At 48.0% G+C, this 20324-nt stretch overlaps 3 protein-coding genes across 5 annotated transcripts in view; 1 reads left to right on the forward strand and 2 right to left on the reverse strand.

The window, feature by feature from the left end:
• The window catches only part of MLF2 (myeloid leukemia factor 2), a 195610-nt gene that overhangs the window by 170293 nt on the left and 4993 nt on the right, over window positions 1–20324 (reverse strand). The gene's annotated exons all lie outside the window — the stretch shown is intronic.
• Window positions 1–20324, reverse strand: part of PHB2 (prohibitin 2) — a 96914-nt gene that overhangs the window by 72150 nt on the left and 4440 nt on the right. The window contains exon 8 of the mRNA XM_057368230.1: window positions 19729–19805. Coding sequence (XP_057224213.1) covers window positions 19729–19805 — 77 coding nt within the window. The remainder of the gene's footprint in view (window positions 1–19728; window positions 19806–20324) is intronic.
• PTPN6 (protein tyrosine phosphatase non-receptor type 6) lies at window positions 581–14558 on the forward strand. Of its 3 annotated transcripts, none has more exons than XM_057368225.1 (15): window positions 581–953; window positions 1147–1248; window positions 6167–6289; window positions 6614–6808; window positions 8867–9086; window positions 9818–9934; window positions 10103–10219; window positions 10601–10697; window positions 11099–11178; window positions 11264–11650; window positions 11931–12085; window positions 12383–12450; window positions 12805–12956; window positions 13658–13755; window positions 13873–14558. In XM_057368225.1, exons 2-15 carry the CDS (start codon window positions 1235–1237, stop codon window positions 13976–13978), a joined length of 1929 nt encoding a protein of 642 aa, XP_057224208.1. In that variant the 5' UTR covers window positions 581–953; window positions 1147–1234; the 3' UTR covers window positions 13979–14558. The 3 variants fall into 3 exon arrangements, with proteins under 3 accessions (XP_057224208.1, XP_057224210.1, XP_057224211.1); XM_057368227.1 differs by lacking the exon at window positions 581–953 and having other exon boundaries at window positions 1160–1248; window positions 11264–11413; window positions 11519–11650; XM_057368228.1 differs by lacking the exons at window positions 581–953; window positions 1147–1248 and adding an exon at window positions 1258–5917 and having other exon boundaries at window positions 11264–11413; window positions 11519–11650.

Below are 20324 nucleotides of genomic sequence, written 5' to 3' on the forward strand. Positions count from 1 at the left end.
AAAAAGTTCGTGCAGAGCCCTGGTGTGAAGCCCTCGGATTTGATATCAGAGACTTTTTTTTTTTAATAAGAGATTTTAAGCACTTTACAAGGGCAAGTATTTTTAAATGTGCTGTTTGAAACATACTAGGAAATGTGCCCCTCAACATGATCTAGTGGTGTTCAGCAAGTGCTGTAAATGCCACTGTGGCCCTCGTTGCCAGCAGGGTCAGTGGTAATTTACTCCAGCCCCCAGTGCCTCTGGCTGCCTTGTTTTGTGGCTGAATGTGCAACCCAGCACATTATTGTCCTTAGTGAAAAAGGCAGCAGAGAGATGCAAAAGGGAGCGGCTGAGCGTGGGAGGGCTGGCCTTGCCCCATTTGGCTGCAGCCTGGATTAGAACAACATAAACAACGTAAAATTATTACTCACGTTTTTTTGGACTGCAGAGGGATCAACCTAGCGGAGCAACCTCGCTCCACTGCAGTGTTTTCTTTCCAGTGTGATTCAGAAGGACATCAGGTATGTCTGCTTGTAGCCTCCTGTGTGTGCCTGCTGCCCTTGGAAGTGCTGAGGTCTTTGGCAGTGGGAGGAAAGGGCTGGGAGTGAAGGAGCYGGGCCTGGGAGAGCAGGGAGCTACAAGCCAGGTGTGAGAGAGCTGCGTCGGGTTCTGCCTTCTGTGCTTTCAGTTACAAACCGGGCAGGAATGTAGCCAGCGAGGGCGTGAGCTCACTGGATGGGAGGCAGGAAGAGCAGTCGGTCCCTTCCGTCTCCATCTACCTCTCCGAGCCTGGCCTTGGCCTTCCCCCACCCCTTTGATTATTCATTAGCTACAGTCCAGGAAGTGCTTTGCAAATGGTGAAAATTAAGCCCTCGGCTTGAGGCCTGAGGTTTGCCTGACCTGGAGCTACCTTCTTCGTAGTCTGCCTGGGAGCAGGCGGAGTTCGGGACTTGGCCTGTGCGGATCAGACACAGGTGAGTCACGGGAGGTGCTGCCCCTGCAAGCGCTGCCAGCTCTGCTCCAGCACCCGGCACTCACCGCCATGAGCATCCAGCTCTGTCGGGAGAGTGCCAGGCAACCTCTCCTCTGCCAAGGTCTTTGATCTCTCTCCCAAATCCACCTCAAGATCCTGTCGTGGTAATTCCAATATTGCTTTATTTTCTTTAGAAGAACCCCCTTGGTTGAGGGCTGTGGTACTTCCTCCATCAGCTCCTGTCAGTTCTCCATCAGTGGGGATCTGAGAGACAAGAYCCTGATGCCATCCCGTGGGTGAGTGCTGTGAATGTTAGTCAGGGCAAGAAAACAAGAGTTGTTGGTGAGAAAATGAAGATATCAGCAGTAGGAATTGGGCATAGAAGGAAAAAAACCCACTTTCTAATAGGAGCTGCTGGGAGGATTGGAGTTCAATGTGCTTTAGATTGTTRCTGTTGCTCCTTCTCACTCTGATAAAGAGCAAGCAGAGTTTGTGATGCCCTGTCCGCTGCAGTTCCTCTGCCACCCTGCAGCTGCAGCATCTCTGAATGGTTTTGCAAATAGAGAGGTCAGCTGCCCAGCCTTTTAAATGCTGGCTACCCCTTTATTTGCTGCAGTCTTTCTAGCCCTTTATGGAACAAAGAGCAGACATACAACCCAAACAGGCATTCTGCTCTGGAGACTGTCGTGGCAGGGTGTCAGGAAATGGGATTTGCAATGGCGTTACTCTCTGGTAAGGATTTGGGTAACCATGGTGGTCCACCACTGTCCTGGAGCCCCATGGCCTGATGGAGAGCATCTGGCTTTGGCAAGTCACACGAAGATGGTCCATCTGCCCATTCCCAGGTAGCCTTTGCTCTGTACTAATGACTGAACTACAATGGAGTTCAGTACASAGCAGCAAAACCTCCTGTCTGAAATCATCTCAGTGCTGAGATTTAGAAATAACAAATGCAATGCTCATTCTCAAAAAGCATGCCAGATTAACTCTCCTAAATGTGAGGGAAACATGGAACCATAAAGTTGTTATCTGAGCAAGAGGGTAGACAGGGGAAGAAAGCAATGAATGTGATACTAAAGAATGAGCCAGGTTTTGCTTTTGCAAGGACAAGTCCAGTCCTCTAAAACTKGAGAGTTTTGAGGGACATAGCAAGCTTGTGAATAAGGCAGGTCTGACTGATACAGTTTGCTTGGATTTAAAGAATTTGACAAGATTTTCTCAGCTAAGCCTTTAAAAAAGACTGAAGTCATGGCATAAAAAAACAAAAAGAAGGAGGTTTTCTTGGGTAAAGAATTACTAGAAAACAGTAAATGGAAGATGGGAATTATCACATTTTTGCAGCAAAGGGAAGTAATCAGTGGTCAGATCACATCCCCTAATCTGAGATGTGCACTGTTCAGTATATTTCCAAGTGACATGGGAATATGGCTTGCTGAGGTGAGAAAATTGGATGATGGTAAAAAGTTATTGAGGACAACAGGGTGGGTGTTGCCTGTGAATAATTTCAGAAAGACCTTATGGCATTGAATGAGTGGGCAGTAGAACAGCAGATGAAATTTCATATAGGCTTATGTAAAACAATGTTCATACAGAAAAATAATTCAAAATTTGCATATAAAACAATGACTGTGAACTAATTGTAACCTCTCTGGTGTGAGACTTTGATCATACAAGTCTGTGCAATTGTTAGCTTAATTTTTGTTTGTGTTGAACATCAGAAATCATTACTGTCCATGACTCACCAGCACCTTGAACACCACCATTCTGTGCCCACCTTTATTCTTATCTCCAAATCAAGATGCTGGAATTGGAAGTATCTCTGAGAGAGACAGAAAAGGTGATCAGAGGTGTAGAATAGCTCTGTACAAAGAACACCTTAGTAGGGTTGGATTCTTCAGCCTGGCAGGGAGCTGAGGATGGATACAGAGTTACAGGTCTGTTATCAGGAGCAGCTTGGAGCGATGCCAGAAGGAGAAACCAGGAATCCCTGATTTTTCTTTCTTTACAGCAACCAGGTGTTAATAAAAAAAAAGGCAGGGAGCAGCTCATATGCAAGTCAAAGGAGGGGGTGTTTCTGTAGCTGAACAATGGAACTCCATGCCAAAGGACGCAAAATTTGTTATGGATTTGACCGTTGACTCTACMAGTAGCTGCTAATAAAGACTTACAAAGTACAAGGACAAAAGAAACTYTATAAATAACCTTTCCCTCTGCTCTTCCTTTGACAACTGTTTTGACCTCTGGATTGCCTAGTCCCACTCTCCTCTCACAGCAGAGCTCTCCCCAAAACTAGCTCAGGTAGCTCAGGGCCTTGTTCAGGTGAGTCCTGACACCTGCCATGGTGGAGGTTCCCTAGCTGCTCGGGGGACCTGTGGCAAGTGCTGAACCACCCTTGGGGGGCAGCATGTGTGCAGTTTTTCCTGATACCTAATCAGAATTTCCCTTGCTGCAAGGGATGCCTGTTGCCTCTTGTCTTTTTGTTTTGTCCCACAAAAAAGAATCTGACTCATCATCTCTAAATCCCCATGGCCCCTTTTAGGTAGTCTCAGATAAGTGTTAAATCCCTCATCAAGCATCTTTTCTGCAAGCTGAATAAACCCAGCTTCTCCAGGCTCTTCACTGCCTTAGTGGCATCATGCTGGATTCTTTCCAATTCCTCAGTGCCTTTTCTTTTGCAGCAGCCCAGATGTGTGTGTTTTTTAATTAGCTATTTCATTTATCTTCTCCTGTAAATTTGTTCCTGTGCTAGTGGTGGCCTGGTTCCATGAGGGATTTACAAGATGAGGTTCTAACACCTGTGTTGTACTGAAAGCCAASAACAGTGTAAGAGTAGTCTCTTTGCTGAAATCTCTTGACCTCTTAATTATATTAAGAAAATGTTTTAGTGGCTCAATTACAGTCTGCTGTTCCATGCTGCAGCCATTTGGGAGAGCAACCTTGAAGATACCAGCTGGTGTCTTCTCTATGGTGATATTTCCCTCCYTTACTGGTTTTTAATTAGATGGCCCAGATCAAAGACATCAGGGCAGCTGTGTGCATCCTGACCTTTCCTAAAATGAAAGYAACCAGAAGCATAAACTCATCCTGTAAATTATATGATATGCGATTTGTGTCCATAAAAAATACTGTCATGGATTACACTGCACCCTGTGGCTTRTCCTACTGGGGGATAGTGAGTTACATGGGATAAGTGCTCTCTCACCCTTTCTTATTCTCATCTGGGTTCTTTGCGGCCTTGTTCTTGCCCTATTCCCTTGTGTCCAACTGATGTTCAGTTCCTCAGACAGATTCTCTCCTCAGGTCAGTTCATAAGGGGTAGGGATGCCTACGTTTTGGTTTTCATCTACCTTGGCTTCATATTGACTCAACATAATCTAATATTTTTTTGACATCAGGAATTCTGTTTTGAAATTTATGCCCAGAAGTTCGTGCCTTTTCTCCCTTACCTTTAAACAGSGCTTGTTTCCTGTGCCAGACTGACTCTGATTTAGGTGCAGTCTTTCAGGTGCAGCTTCTATATCTTTGTGAAGAAGTTGTTCCTTTAAGCCACAGGTCACGTGCATTTAAAGTCTCCTRGGTTTTAAATATCAGTTCTAAGTCAGTACATCTGGCTCCCTGCAGCTCACTGGACCCYGGCTCACCATGTGCATGAAACAGAAGCATTTCTAAGGAAGCCTGAGGTGCCTGAGTTGCCTTTCTAGCAATGAAGTTTAGCTTCCCACTCATCTCTCCTGTACTTCCCTTTGTTGCTGGTTTCTGTCTCAGCCACGAGTTTTTGTCTAGGTCGTAGCTAGCAACCTGTTCATCTTTTTGCAGGATTTCCCAGTCTGGTGGTGTGTGGGGAAGTCTGCAGCTGCTGCTACTTGAAATGAGCAAGGCTCTTGCCGTTCTGCTGCCCACACCACCACTCTTGGTAGCTGAGATGGCCCCAGGGAAAAGTCAGCTGGATTGCATTCTTAGGCCACTGCTCTTAGCTCCCATTCTTKCACAAGACCTGCAGACCTCAAAACCAGTGTTGTGGACAGGGCAGTCCTGGGCCATGGCTGGAAACAGCTAGGTAACTGGAGTGGTTACTTTTACTTCTTTGTACCAGGTTGTCAGGTYTGGCCTTAGTATGCCGTGCTGGGATCTTGAATATCCTCAGCTCAGCTCCCTTGGTGCTGTGTGAGCTCCCTGTAGGTAGCAGCTGTTTTGTCCTGGTCCCTTGCTTGCCTTTCTGGGCAGCTTCATCGCCACCTCCCACCCTCCCCATCCCTTTGAGCCACTGCCCGTGTCAGTCCCATCCCGTGGCAGGATGGTTTCAGGCTGGCACTGCTGAGCTCAGAGCACTAGCCTGGACCTTGAAGTCTGCAGCTCTGGGTTTGCAAGGATTCCCCCTTGTGCCGGTGCAGAGCACATAGGGTATTTGGGACCACTCACGTTGCTCGTTGGCCTTTTGGGGAAGAAGGGGAACAGAGGAYATACAGAACTGAGTTTTGTAAGCATGGCGGGGAGCCGAGATGTATGCATAGAGTCAGCCCTCGTGCAAAAAAGACAGGGACCCAAAAATAATAGGGGGGATGGGGAGGAAAGACACAAAAGGAGAAGCAGAAGTGTGTGCAAAGCAGCTTGGGGCTGGGGAGTGGATGGCTCAGAGCGCTTCCTGTTCCCAGAGCCGCGCGTGCACGGCTGTGTAGGGGCTCGCACCTGCCTGTGCTCGGCAGTACTGCACAGCGGGCCAGAGATCAAGGCACTTCTCCGGGAAAAGCTGATGGAGAGGGTCTGAATGGACTGACAGTAGACTCCAGGAGACATACATGGCCAGCTCCCAAAAGGCGCAGAAACAGCTTGGTGTTGGGTGCTCCAGCACAGACCTCCGACTTCCCCTTTCTTACCAACGCGAACTGATTTTTTCCTTTGTGTTTTTTGAGTTGCTTTGGTGGCAGCCACTTGGCCACCTCTTCTTTCTCCCTCCACTATGGTGAGGTAAGAGGGTCTGAGAGGTCTGTGTGCGTAAGGAATGGGAAGTAGAATGGATCAGGGTGGGGATCGTCCTGGATGCGTTGCCTCTAATGGGAACCTTCCATAGGCTGGGGGAGGCGTCAGGTAGGAAGAGATGCTGCTGCTGGCTCTCACCTAGGGATGCTGACCGGGGACCCTTCTTCACCTCATAAGTCTCCACAGTAGTTCCTGGCTTTTTTTATTCACTTGGTCTTGCTTTATCTTCTCTGCTAGGTGGTTTCACCGTGACCTGAGTGGGCTGGAAGCTGAAGCCTTACTGAAGGGACGAGGTGTCCATGGGAGCTTCCTGGCCAGACCCAGTCGGAAGAATCAGGGGGATTTTTCTCTTTCAGTCCGGTAAGTAACCTGGACCCCAACTTCTGTCTTTGCAGTGTTAAATACACAGATTGCTGAGATCCTTATTTAGATCCTCCTCCTAGATGTCCTTGGGCATCTTCYTCATCCTCTCTTTATTCCTTTGAGGTATTTTCAAGCTATAAAGGACCTCAGCTTTCCAGCATCTTCTAGATCCTCCCTCAGGTTGCCCAAGGAGCTTCTCTTTCCAGTCATCTCCATTCACAGGGGTGGTCTGCTCTGGTTCCKTGGCGGGAAGTAGTGCAGGACACTCTTCTGCCCCTTTTCCAACCGCCTCATTGGACTGCCCTGTGCTTCATTCCACAGGGTTGGTGATCAGGTGACCCACATTCGCATCCAGAATACTGGGGATTTCTATGACCTGTATGGAGGGGAGAAGTTTGCCACCTTGTCTGAACTGGTGGAGTACTACACACAGCAACAGGGCTCGCTGCAGGACAAAGATGGAACCATCATTGACTTGCGATACCCGCTCAACTGTTCTGACCCCACGACAGAGAGGTACAGGGACAAGAAGGCAGCTGCTGTGTCTGTGATGAGACGGTTCATGGCCTCCTTTCTGCGTCCTCCTGCCTGCGTCTCCAGCGCAAATCCCGCAAAAAGTGTCTGCTGCTTTCCTTAGCTTCCTATGTCTCCATGAGGGCATCATCCCCAGGAATAGCTGGGCATACCTTGATCCATCACAGCAGACCTATAGGGCTCTATTTTTACTTCTGGTTTCCGGTTGCCTTTGCTATTTATATACTGTTTCTAGAAGGAAAGGTTGTGGTGTCTGCTGTGGGTCTGCAGTGGTCTGTAGAGGGACATGCTGCGTGGAAGCCCTCAGTCTTGCCCCAAACCTCCTTGGTTATTCTAGGCCTGGGTGACTCACTTAGCTGAGAGCAGGACCACGTTCCGCTGCTATTCCTGGCCTGCTTGGTCTCCTTCCTGTCCCTGCTTTGCATATGTCTCTGACACCAAGTTCCTAAATCAAATCAGGTGGTTTTGCTCTTGCGATTTGCTTTCAGGCCCTTTGATGGAGCTCAGGGAGCTGTCRCGCCCTGCTCTGGGCTGGACAAGTCCTTCTTGGACAGGTCCTCCTTGGGCACGTGGAGGCATGGAGCAGGCATGCCCTGGGTGAAGCATCAGGGTACACCCCAGCTTGCTCTGGGGTCAGGCTGCAGAGGGGCCAGATCTGCTGCTGGCTGTCCTCTCCAGTTAAGGCCATTGCTTCGTGGCCCTGCAGTTTCCTCCCTTCCTTCTGCGGTTGGAAACTTACCCACCCCCCTCCGGGGCTCTTACGAAAGCTCCTCTCACTCTCTCCCCAAGTGATTTTCCGTCACGTGGCTTTGAAGAGCTGGCTTTGCTGGGGGAGGGAGGAATGGGACCCGTTAACCCCATSCTACCTGTGGAGGGGAGGCTGGGAGACCTCTTTGATGAGCAGGAGCGGTCAACCGATTCCCAGGTGGCATCTAAGCACGTGGTAGCTGAACAGTTMTTTGAGAGGAGGTTTAGAAATCATTGACAGCTGTGCACGGAGCRTCACCAGCTGCTTCTTGCAGTGTGTGAGGTGAGAGTCAACAGGAGTTGTGTTCTGAGGCCCATAACTGTGAACCTCTTGCTGTGTGTGGAGGAATGCACTGCTCTGACCAGGTGCAAGGGTGAATGAATGCCCCAGCTCCTTCTGTGACTGGGGCATGGCCTCCTGAACTCCATCTCAGTTCTAGGGAACAAATAGCCCCTAACAATGTGCAGTTGACCAATACCACCCCTGGCCTTCCCTGTTAGCTGCTGTGTGGGAAGCAAATCCACTCCCACACAGCCCTATGGCAAGGCAGGGAGCACCTTGGTCAAATGGGGATGTTCCTCACCTTGTGCTGGGAGGAGAGAAGGAGCTGCTGAGTGTTTGCACTGAGGACAGGAATGTCCATATGGATCAGCTCCTGCTGGTCTGGGCACAGTGTGCTGTGCCCAGAGAATGGGAATTATACTTTGAGTGAAAAGGTGACTTGAGTTTCAGAAAGAGGAGCTGCTGGAATGGTTCTTTAATGGATCTGATATCAACACAACAATTTGAGTGCTGCTAAATCTGATGAGAGAGTTTCTGGCTCAGTGGGRGTTTATTTTTATTTCCCTGGTGTGGTTGAGTTTGCAGAGCCCCTTGCAGCAGTAAGGTGACAATCCCAATAATGCTGTGAGGTGCTGAAACCACAGACTGCCCTCTCCCAACTGGTCTTCAGGCAGAAAGTATCGCTTACCTGTGCCCATAGGTGTCACACAATGGATCACACTTGGTCTATCCCACTGTGTCCTCTGGTATCAGCCTTCTGCTCCCTAGGTCACTTCTGCCTCCACCTCATCCCTTGCATTTTCCTCTTCTTGCCAGCTCTCTACCTGCTATCTCATCTGCTTTTCCCAAGATCCTGCTCCTCCCCTCTCTCATTCCTTCCTCTCTGTCTCCCCCTTTCCTTCTTCCTCCCTCACCCTTCCCCAGTGTTGATGTTCTTCACCCATCAGTTCGGGGGTGTCCACTTACTGCATCTCCACCTCTTTTCTGACCCTCTCTTGCTTTTTTCCTAGGTGGTACCATGGGCATCTGTCAGGCCCTGCAGCTGAGTCACTTCTCCAGGCCAAAGCCACCCCTTGGACCTTCTTGGTGCGGGAGAGCCTCAGCAAACCTGGGGATTTTGTCTTGTCTGTCCTCACTGACCAGCCTAAACCTGGGTCTGATGCTCCAGCTGGGGCCACCGGTGCCCCTGGGGCCCGGCTCAAAGTCACGCACATCAAGATCATGTGTGAGGTGAGCAGTGGGAGGGCAAAAGGAGAAGCAGGGGTCTGATGGATGTTACCAACCTGGCYGTCACAATTTCTCCTATTTCTTTCATGTGGGATGAGGAGATTCCAAGGAAAGAGAGCAACTGACATTAATGAGATTGGAGGGCAAAGCACCTTTTCTGGGCTTCCACACACTAAGAGCACTACACTGAGAGCACCATGCCAGGAGCTCTGTGTTCTCTGGGCAGACTCACCTGAGTTCCCAGCCAAAGGAAATGGAGGGTGGTGCTTATGCATCTGAACCCCAGCATTGCCATTTTCCCAAGCATAACCAGCCTTGTCTATAGGACAGGCTGAGAGAGTAGGGGCTGTGCAGCCTGGAGAAAGCTCTGGGGAGATCTTACAGTGCCTTCCAGTACCTAAAGRAGGCTTATGAGAMAGTCCCTTTTGAGGGACTTTTTACAAGGGCATGGAGTGATAGGGCAAGGGGGAATGCCTTCAAACYGAAAGAGGGCAGGTTTAGATTGGATATTAAGAAAAAATACTTTACTGTGAGGGTGGTGAGGCATTGGAAYARGTGGCCCAGAGAAGCTGTGGATGTTCCATTCCTGCAAGTGCTTGAGGCCAGGCTGGATGAGGCTCTGCTCATGGCAGGGCRTTGAAAGCAGATGCCCTTTATGATATCTTCCAACCCAAACCATTCCGTGATTCTATGAACATTATGAGTGAGACATTACACATTCTTCCTCCGTTTAGAATGGACGCTACACAGTTGGAGGTGCTGAAATGTTTGACAGCTTGACAGATCTGGTGGAGCACTTCAAGAAGATTGGAATTGAGGAGATGTCTGGTTCCTTTGTGTACCTGAAGCAGGTAAGTCCAGTTTCCTGTTTTGAGGGGTCCTTTGGAGGGACTGATTTSCTGTTTGTTTTTGCTTTGTGTCCTTTTCCTTCTTTTCTCCACAGTGCACAGAGGAYACTTTGCTCTCCAGCAGCATCACTCTCTTTCTCTCTCTCACTTAGTGTGTTTTCCCTTCCCCAGCCCTACTATGCTACRAGAGTGAATGCTGCTGACATTGAGAACAGAGTGCAGGAACTGAACAAGAAGACAAGTCTGTCTGAGGAGACATCCAAGGCTGGATTCTGGGAGGAATTTGACGTAAGAAACTGCCGGGGGACATTATTTGTCTTTTTGGGAATTGTGTGTGCACCACCTCATTCTCCATCCTCGATTTCTTCCTGTATACAAACTTCTTGTGTGTCCTGTTAATTTATCTCTGAAAGATGTCTCTGTTTGGAACCTGTTCCCCTGGGGAGGGAGTGTCATCTTGAAGTGAACCCAGTGAGGTAGAAATGTAGTTTTTTATGGTTGGGAGAGTGAGTCACCAAGACAGTAAGGGTACAAACCTTGGACTTCTCAAATCTAGGTTTGGTTTTCACTTCTCGGCTCCCCCACAGCATGCCCATGTGTCATCTTAGTGCCCACCTCCCCTGTCATGCATTATGACCTTGCCATGACTATTCTTTCTTCTGCTCTCAGAGTCTGCAAAAACAGGAAGCCAAGCACCTGTTTGACCGTCATGAGGGCCAGAGACCTGAAAACAAGAGCAAGAACCGATACAAGAACATCTTGCCCTGTGAGTCTTGCTTTGCCACTATGAAAAAAAAAACCAGACACAGGCAATGAAGAGCAGTCTGAGTCATCCCTGGCCCTGCCTCAGCCCGCTCTGTCCTCCAGGCAGGTTATGAGGTGTGCGGCATGAGGATTTAAGAGCTGATGAGAGAAGTTCACAGCCTTTTCCTGTCCTTGAAGGAAGGAGGGAGGGCAGCAGCAGATTCATTAGCTTCTGTGGTCCATCAGAGAAGCAGAGGGATGGGAGGATGGAGTGACATTGGTCTGAGCCCAGAGAGGGAGAGCTGAGGATACAGGACATGCACTGGGAATCGTGACTGAGGTGGCACGGGGCAGTGAGGGAGCTCCGTGTGGCTGTGCATGGAGTATCTCATTGCACTGTTTATTCTTTCACTGCACCCCCAGTTGATCACTCCAGGGTCATCCTCCAGGGAAGGGACCCAAATATACCTGGATCTGACTACATCAATGCCAACTATGTCAAGGTGAGACTCTTGCAAGACTGTGCCCGAAGTGAGGAAGGCCTGCCTACTCCTGCAGCCCTTCTGACCTTCCGCTGTCCTCACTCAGAACACCCTGATCAGCCCAGATGAGTGCACCAAGACCTACATTGCCAGTCAGGGCTGCCTGGATGCCACAGTCAATGACTTCTGGCAGATGGTGTGGCAGGAGAACACGCGCATTATTGTGATGACAACRAGGGAGGTAGAGAAAGGCCGGGTAAGTAGCAGTCTGGAGGTATCACTTTTCCCTTTCAGCCATTGCTCTGTTTTTTCTCTCTCCTGCCTTCTGCCCATCCTCACCCTGCTCTCTCTGCCCACACAGAACAAATGTGTGCCTTACTGGCCAGAGCTGGGCAGCACGAAGGAGTATGGTCCCTACCTTGTGGAAAACACTGGAGAGCACGATGCGRTGGAGTACAAACTCCGGCACCTCTGTGTGTGTCCGAAGGATAATGTGAGTGTGTCTGACCAAGGACTGTCATCCAACCCCTGGGTCTAACAGCTTCCATGCATCTATACCTGGGAACTGCTGGGTGCTGTGGTGATGCTGCTGTTGTATTGTTCTTGGGGCTGCTGTTCCCACCTGATTTGGGCTGGAATAACACTGGTGGAATCACCAAGAAATGTGCAGGAGACAGAGATTCTCTCTGGCTTCAGATACACCTTTCCATGGAACAGAGGCTAGGAGAGGGCTGGGTTGCAGTTTTACCAGTGGGGTGCTTTGCTATTCTCAGAGCAAGGCTGTGCGTGAGATCTGGCACTACCAGTACCTGAGCTGGCCTGACCACGGCGTACCCAGTGAGCCGGGAGGAGTCCTCAGCTTCCTTGACCAGATAAATCAGAAGCARGAGAGCATCCCCAATGCAGGGCCTATTCTGGTCCACTGCAGGTTAGTACAGAGGCTGGTCTTCATGCATCCTCCATCCCTTATGTGGGATGGAATACAGAAAGTTTGTCCTGCTRCTTCCAGCTGTACCCCAAGTCTTGTGAGTGAAGCATATGCCAGTCCTAATATTTGCTTTTTTCCTCTTTGATGCCCTCAAACCAAACTCTCTACCTGTTGAACCCATTACTCTTTTGTGGCATTGCTGAGTAGCTGCTACAAGAGCCACATCTTTCGCAGAAGCAGCTGCATTTTGTTTCAGGAGCTGTCTTGCTCTGACCTCTGCTTGTCCTTTCCTTGCAGTGCTGGGATTGGCCGCACTGGGACTATCATCGTCATTGATATGATAGTGGAAACAATCTCCACCAAGGGTAAGAGAACCCCAAAGGATCTCAAAGGGAACGGGCCTACSCAGCAGGGCTGCACCCTTAGGTTCAGCTGCAAAGGGATGAGAACTACCACGTATCAGTGGAGAAGATCCTGCCATGGCCCTGAGGTCATTCTGCATCTGTACCATATCCACTTAGTATGGCTTCAGCCTTGCCTGAGCTTTGGCTATTCCTCCAGGGCTAGACTTGAAAGAKGCTGAGCAGGGGGAGAGATCAGAGGTCCATACAGGAATAAAGAGTTTGGAAGGACTGACCTCCACTGTGGCAGCTTTTGGTAGAGAACTGGGAGAGGGGGCAGTGAACAGGTCTGTAAGCTCTACTGGTGCTCCTTCCTAGGGCTGGACTGTGACATTGACATCCAGAAGACCATCCAGATGGTGAGAGCCCAGCGATCTGGGATGGTGCAGACAGAGGCCCAGTACAAGTTCATCTACATGGCCATCTGCCAGTTCATAGAGGCAACCAAGAAAAAGCTGGAAGTTATTCAGGTGAGAAAGGGGGCTCTACTGTCCTGTGAGCCTRAGCCCTGTATGGTGCTGGCTCTGAGCCCAAATGCTCTGTTTCACAGGCTTTAAGCTAACGCTGGTACCTACAACAGACTACAATAGTGCTTTATGATCKGAGTGCCTGTCCCTCTCTTCCAAGACTTTTAAGTTCAGGGAACAAGTTCATTAGCAGCTCAAATACCAATTTCTTCTGAAGTGCCAGACAGCAGAAAGTTTTAATGCAGTTACCTCATCTTCTGAATAACATGACCAAATACTGGTTTGTTGCAAACTCAATTTAGGACAAGCAAAGACTTCCCTCTCCTTTCCTCTTTGTCTTTCACATCCCAGTTTTGCAGCTGCCAGATCTTTTTCTGCTATTCGCTAAGTGTCATCTGTTCTCTCTCCTTGTAGTCTCTGGCAGCATCCAGTAGCTCCTGCTGTTTTAATATTCTTTAGCTGAAATTTGGCTCTCTCAGGCATTCCAGTGCCTTCAGAAATTTGTTGCCCCACTGTTGCCTCCTGTACAAGGCTGCATTTGCAGCTGCTGCTCTGAGAGCAGCTGAGCCCAAACACTTCAGCAATCCACCAGCTTCCACTGAGATCCCGGCACAAAGCATGGTTTAAAGAGCCAGAACTCTTCCATGGTGCCTCACATGCATCTCCCAGACCACACTCTTCTAAGACTGTTTTTTCTCCTGCAGTCTCAGAAAGGGAAGCCAAACGAGTGCGAGTATGGGAACATTGCCTACCCCCCTGCAGTGAGGAACRTGCACGCCAAGGCTTCACGAAAACCCTCTAAGTAAGAACTCACCTAAAGCAGAGACYCAGCTCTGCCTGCCTCTGGCAAGTCTGCCTGCTATCTTGGCTGGCTTGTTCTTCTTCSTCACGTTTTCCCTTGCTTTTCCTGATCTTACAGGCAGAAAGAGGAGTCAGCAGTATATGAGAACTTGGGGAAAAAGGAAGAGAAGCGGAAACAGCGCTCCTCAGAAAAGAAGCTGAAAGGCTCACTAAAGAAAAAATAATCATAGATTGCAGGTAGCCCCATGGGGACACTTCCTGGRTGCAGGACTGGAGCTCACATCCCAGCTGGCCTGTCTCACATTTCTTGCTCTTGGACTGGAATGAAGCCTTCTCTTTCTCTTCTATGCCAGCTTTCAGAGCCCTGAACAGAGTGCTTTCCAGTCCCTTGGCTGTGCAGGCGAGCARAGTCTCTCACTGCCCCCTCATTGTCCTTTAGCAGGACAGAGTCACGCCCCTCCTTGCCTTGCTCCCTGAGCACTGGGGCCCAAACTCAYCTCTGCTGTCAGCTTCAGTGGAATTCTTGAGGAAGACCTAACATCAYCCCTGGAGCTACATCTCTGCCAGAGTTTAGCCTGTTTGTGTTCTCTGAAGCCTCAGCTTTTCAACTGTGGAGGTTCTGGCCATTTTCAGCWCAGCTCCTCTGCAATTCATCAGGAAACTTCCTCTTTCCTCAATACCAGCCTTCTCCCCCTCTGATCCTTTTACTATCTCATCCTTTACCTGGATGCTGTAAATATACCAGAATTTGATGTGATGGCCATGTTTTCTTCTTTGTTTGTACATAAACTTGTATTTGTTTGACTACTGAGTCCCAAAATTTTCTATAATTTCTCTTTGAATATAGCTGTACTCCTGATTTCACCTGCAGCCCTGCAAAGACTTGGAAGGATGGTTCTAGCTTAGTTTTCCTGATTTCCTGCTGTTTTCAGGCTCCTRAATAGAAGCTGTGACCAATTATGGTGATTCCTTGGTGTGATGCTCAGGTGTTGGTGATTGTCAGGGAAGTCTGAGCATGGAAAGTCAGCTGTGACCACCTCTAATGCAACTTTTGCACCTAAATTTTACTTCTGGGTTTTCAATAATTGGACAAAACCACAGCTGCTCTGACCTCATGCTGGTAACAGTGCCACTTGCAGCAGCAGCCTGAAGCAAAGGGCTCCAGAGCTTCCTTCCCACAACTTACACACACCACTGTGGGAAGGACACTGCTTGCTGTCATTTGATACAGCAAGAAACTTGGCTGGCTGTGCAATTCCATCGCCACTAGAGGAAGAAGCAGGAAAGGGATGGTGGGGAAAACAATGGGCAGAAGTGAAAGTGAGGGGAGGGAGATGTACTGTTTCACCTCTGAATGATGCCAGATACCCTCTTCTAAGCAAGAGGGAAGGGGCTAAAGTCCTAGTCTAAGGAAACACCTACCTTRGCCTTAGCCTCCTGGGTAGCTTCAAAGGACAGGATCCAATTGTCTTCCTTCTTAAAAAGCTGCCACAGCCTAAAGCAAGGCATACCAAGGGTTAGCTTAAACTCTACCTGAAGCTTGAAAATGATGACATCTTGTGGAACATGCTCRGGTTACTGAGAACCTCATTTGTGTTCAAATCCCTGAACTTAATGTGTCCACAATGTCCAGTCTACAGAAAATTTAGACTGAACAACAACTTCTCCTGATTGCACATCAAGAAATACAGCACTAACATAAGCAGTCTACTCTACTTTACAGAGGGTCTGTTACAAACAAATATTTTGGGGTAGCTATTTGAGAATGTATTTTCAAAGCTGGTTCAAAGAATTTATGCTTCCTTGATGCTGCAAGTCAAAACATCATGGGTATTAGTTATGGCTGGGATTGCCACTAAGTTTTAAACCAGGAATCCATAGATTTCATCTGTTCCTTTAATCTTGTGCTCTGCTTCATCAGAGGAAGAAGTCCCTAAAGGCCTCTCCACTGGAGAGCTCAGCMTGGAGTAACTTGTAAGAGATGGCTGGTTGTGAATAGACATGGTCTTGTGGGTGGCTGTCTTGACCATCATGATCATGAGAGAGTGGAGTTTAAAATCTAAGTAAAGCTACTCCCCTGGACCTGGGGAAGAGCAGACTTTAGGCTCCTTAGGGAAGCAGTTAWTAAGGTCCCCTGAGGATCTGCTTTTCAGGATAGTGGGGTACATAAAAGMTGCTCACTTTTTAAGGGCCTTCTTTCAAAAGCACAGGAGCAGGCAACTACAACATGTCAAAAGTCTAGCCAGTGAGGCAGAGAGCTGGCTTGGCTGAGCAGGGATCTCCTTTTGCAACTCAGCAGTAAGGGTATGGACTTTGGAAATAAGGACGGGTTATACAGAAGATGAGACAAGCTCTTTGACAGTCTAGGAAACAAATCTGTATGGCCCAAGCTCAAGTTGAAGGTGGCAGGTACTATGATGGGTAATGAGGCATTTTAAAGTTATGTTAATAACAGAAGGAAAACTGAAGGAAACATTAATCTGTCACTTGATGAGGTGGGTCATCTCAACCCCAAATAGTGAAGCACRGACATTTAATGTCACCTTTGCCTCTTTTTTTTGATGGTGGTGATGGGCCCTTGGGTGTCCARAGCCCTGGGCTGGATGGCCACAGCTGGGGGAGTGATAAACTCCCAGCTGACTTTGAACTTGCATGGGATTTGCTACTGCAACTGAATGCACATAAGTCTGTGGGGCCCAATGGGATTCCTCTCAGGGTRCTGCAGAGTTGGCCAATGTTACTGTGTTATTAATCAACAGCCAGTGTTATTAATCTGAGTTATTAATCAACAGCCTTGGGAATCTGGAGAAGTTCACGTGGAAGCGGGCAAGTGTTGGCCCAGTTCTCAAGAAGGCCTTGATAATTGCAGGTCAGTTATTCTCTGGTGCCCGGTAAAGCTATGGACAAAATCAGTCAGGGAGCTCTCAAGAAAAAGACTTGGAAGACAATGCAGTTGTTGATCAAAGTGTGCACAAATTCTTGCCGGGAAGGTGATACCTTTCCAACACAACAACCTTTCACGACAAGGTCACCCACCCTGCAGTCAAAGCGAAGACAGACGTGGAGTTTTTGGATTTTGGCAAAGCTTTTGATGSTCTCACCATATCCCTCTGGACAATGCTCAGCATACAGCCAGRTAAGTACACAATTTCATCCATATGACATTTAACAAGAACAAACGCCTGATTCTGCACCCAAAATGGTGTGATGTGAAGGATGAGACTGGAGTGTAGCCTTACAGAAAAGGCTCTAGGCATTTTAACTGAYAGCAGGCCCTACCAGCTCTGTTATGCTGAGCTGCACTAAGAACAGAATGATTAACTGGCCAGAGAAGTGAGGGATCCACTGCACTCAGATCCAGCCTGATCACCACTACTGTGTGCAGTTKCATGCTCCACAATACAAGGAAGATATAAAAGTATTATAATGTGTCCAAAGGAAGGCAACACAGACAGCAAGGAAAGGTGTGACTTAGAAGGAGCAGCTGGGGATATTGTTAGTTCAGCCTAGGGGAGAACAAGGGTTGACCTCATTGCTGCCTACAGCCTCCTCAATATGAGCAGCAGAGAGAGGGAGGTGCTGATCTCTTCTCTTTGGTGTTCAGCAACAGGACATGAGGGAATGGCCTAAAGCTGCATAGGGGGAAGTTCACACTGGGTATCAGGAAAAAAGTCTTTGTTTACATGGTGGCCAAGCTCCCCAGGAGGGCAGTCATGACCCTGAGCCTCTGTTCAAGATGAGTTAAGACAATGCTCTCACCTATGGTTTAACTTTTAGGTTGCCCTGCACCTGATGATCCTTATGACTCCATTCCAGCTCAGGATATTCTATAATTCTGTGACYCTGTGATACCTCCAAGTCCTAAATCTTAGTAAAGGGCAGCCCAGAGAAACAGGGATGAAGCTACCCTTAAAGCACACAAGATCTTGCTGTTGAAACCCAAACAAAAGAGAGAATTTAGTCAGTGGAGGATGATTTCTCTTCCTCTTTTCGGCCAGAAAAGCAGAGAAGGTAAAAAGCCCAAGATGTAACAACAGTGGTCAGGACATAGTATTGAGAAGCTTCTGTGAGCTGGAAAAGCAGGTAAACTTGCCCTCATCTCTAGCCCTCATAGGCAGCTAAAGAAGCAGTCCTAGTCACCCACACAGCTGCACGAGCTACCCGAACCTCCTCCTTCACTCCCCACACTGTGATCCACCAGTGGCCCTGAGCGTATTTCCTTCTTTTGTTCCTTTCTCTTCATCTCATCCTCATTCTGTTTTCAACCAAATAAAATCTCTGTTCCACCTCCTACTACATAAAATAACCACTTCTTTTTCATGCACTAAGCACACTTAGACACAATATAAATTTGTTTTTTTTTAATTTTTACAAATGTTTGAAAGCATCACTGAGCAGACAGTGACACAAGTAAGATAATTCCAGCAGTGACAGGCACCCAAAGAATGGCATTGTCCTGAATTCAGTCCCAGGTTCTCTTGGGAGCAAGTGTGAAAGAGAAAAAAAATTTACTACAAAAAAAAGCCTGGTGCTGATGGCAGCAGAACTCCCTCACTTGGCCAGAAAAGAAYTTTTATATCCTACAGAAATCTAAATATTAATGAAGATTAGAGGCAAATTACTATATCCACATGGGTTAATACCAGTAAGCCCCTTTGCACCCTCTCCAAACTTAACTGGTGGGATGAGGAAGGAATTACAGCTGCCTAGAGGCAGAGTCCATTCCTGTAACTGAATCACCACAGATGGAGCAGGGGCACGGGGACCAATCTGGCTACTGGATTAAAAACTTCATCGTGAGGGCAAACAATACTAGCGGAGGGAGTTCAAAGATCCTCACTCATATCTTCTGCTGGTCAGCGACGCTGGTTCTAAGAATCTTCAGCTTCTTTCATTTCTTCCCTTTGAGTAGGAGACTGTCACTGAAAGGGAGACAGATGGGAGTCATCAGCCCAGAAAGCACAAGCAAAGCTGCAGAACCCCTCAATATGGATTCTGAGGTGTGGGTGTCACACCCAAAGGATCTGGACTTCCAAAGTCCTTCCTATTAGGCAGGTTGTTTTTTTTCCCCCCAAGCCCCTTAAATCTTCTGGAACAAATACGACAGAATCTAGTCAGAGGTGAGGAAGTACAATATTATAATCAAAGATCCCACAGAAAAGAAACCAGCGCTGGTTTCTCTTCTCAATTCTAAGAAATCTAAGCTTTTAGCTGCATCCTGTTAGCTCAGTTGGGACTGCCTTTTCCAGTAAATATTGGACAGATTAGGCAGAACCACCAAACTTCTGACAGCTRTGAAAGTGGCAAATGGGGTTTTCTGGCATGAACTGGAAAGCWTTTGGAGAATAACAAAAGCATCTTCTTCCCTAGAGATTGTTAACCAAACCAACACAAATTCCCATGATGATCTACCTGCCTCCTTACAGCCCTGTTTGCCCTAACTGCAGGATGCCCTGTATATGTGAAAGATCAGAGAATTCTCCACAGTTCTGCCTTTCCCATGCAAGGCTCCCTATGGGACACACATGGAGCTCCAATTATTGTACACTCCATTATTATGTCTATGTGGTCCCTGCATGGAAAGCTTCAAGCTTCATATCACAAATGGGAACTGAGGTAGAGATTGGAATAAAYTTCCTGGGGCCAAAAAAGCCCAGGCCAGAAACATCCCAGGCACCAGAAAAGAGCAACACCCTTGTTTCAGTAAACAAATGAATCAAAATATATAGTGCCTTACCTTCCTCTGTGTCAGCAGATGCAGTAAGGGGTGGAGGGTGGGGAAGAAAAAAAACAAGAGCAAATTCATTAGATTTAACAAAAAAATCCCCATTTCTATTGTATGAGAGGCTGCTCCCTACTTGTCTGCATCCTCTGGCATCAGGCTCCTCTCAGAAATAGATCCTGAGAGAGCTCCAGTAAGGGGAGCAGCTTGCCAGGTAGCGTGCAGACAAACCCAGGCACCCAGCTCCTTTACCTGGTGAAGCCCTCATCCTGCAGGTTCAGTACCAAGTTATCTGCTGTGAGATACACACGGTTTTGTGAGGCAGCAATCTGGAAAAGAAATCCATTACAGATGTGGCATCAAGGACTAAAAATGCACAGGGATGCATAGCACTAGGAACCCATCTCCCACTCCAGATACAGCACTTCTTTCCTTCACTCAAGRTCTCACTTAAATCAACACAATTGCCCATAACAACTCCGTAACTTCATGACTTTCCATCCCAGAGCCATCAGACTATCTAAAAGAAGTGCTCATTCTGTCCCTCTGTCACAAAGGCCTTTGATCCGACATTTATCTGTCCCCCTTTCTCAGCCTGCAGGGAACCAGGAGCTTTTAGTGCCTGCAGCTGAGGGTGGGTGATGGAATCTGATGTGGATCTGGCCTTGTCATATGAAGGGCATGAACTCTGAGCCTCACATCTGATTGCAGATCTTTGCTAAGTCTTAAGCTCTACTTGAGCAGAAAAGGGCTGGGCAGGAACAAAGATCAGGACAGGGCAGATCACATTCGCCTTAAATTCATCATGTGGCCACTGGGTTGTGGGACAGCACAAGGACTGCAAAAGG

Source organism: Malurus melanocephalus, unplaced genomic scaffold, assembly GCF_030028575.1.
Source record: "Malurus melanocephalus ecotype Western Australia unplaced genomic scaffold, MMel_1.1 scaffold_89, whole genome shotgun sequence".
In the NCBI taxonomy this organism is placed as follows: Eukaryota; Metazoa; Chordata; class Aves; order Passeriformes; family Maluridae; genus Malurus; species Malurus melanocephalus.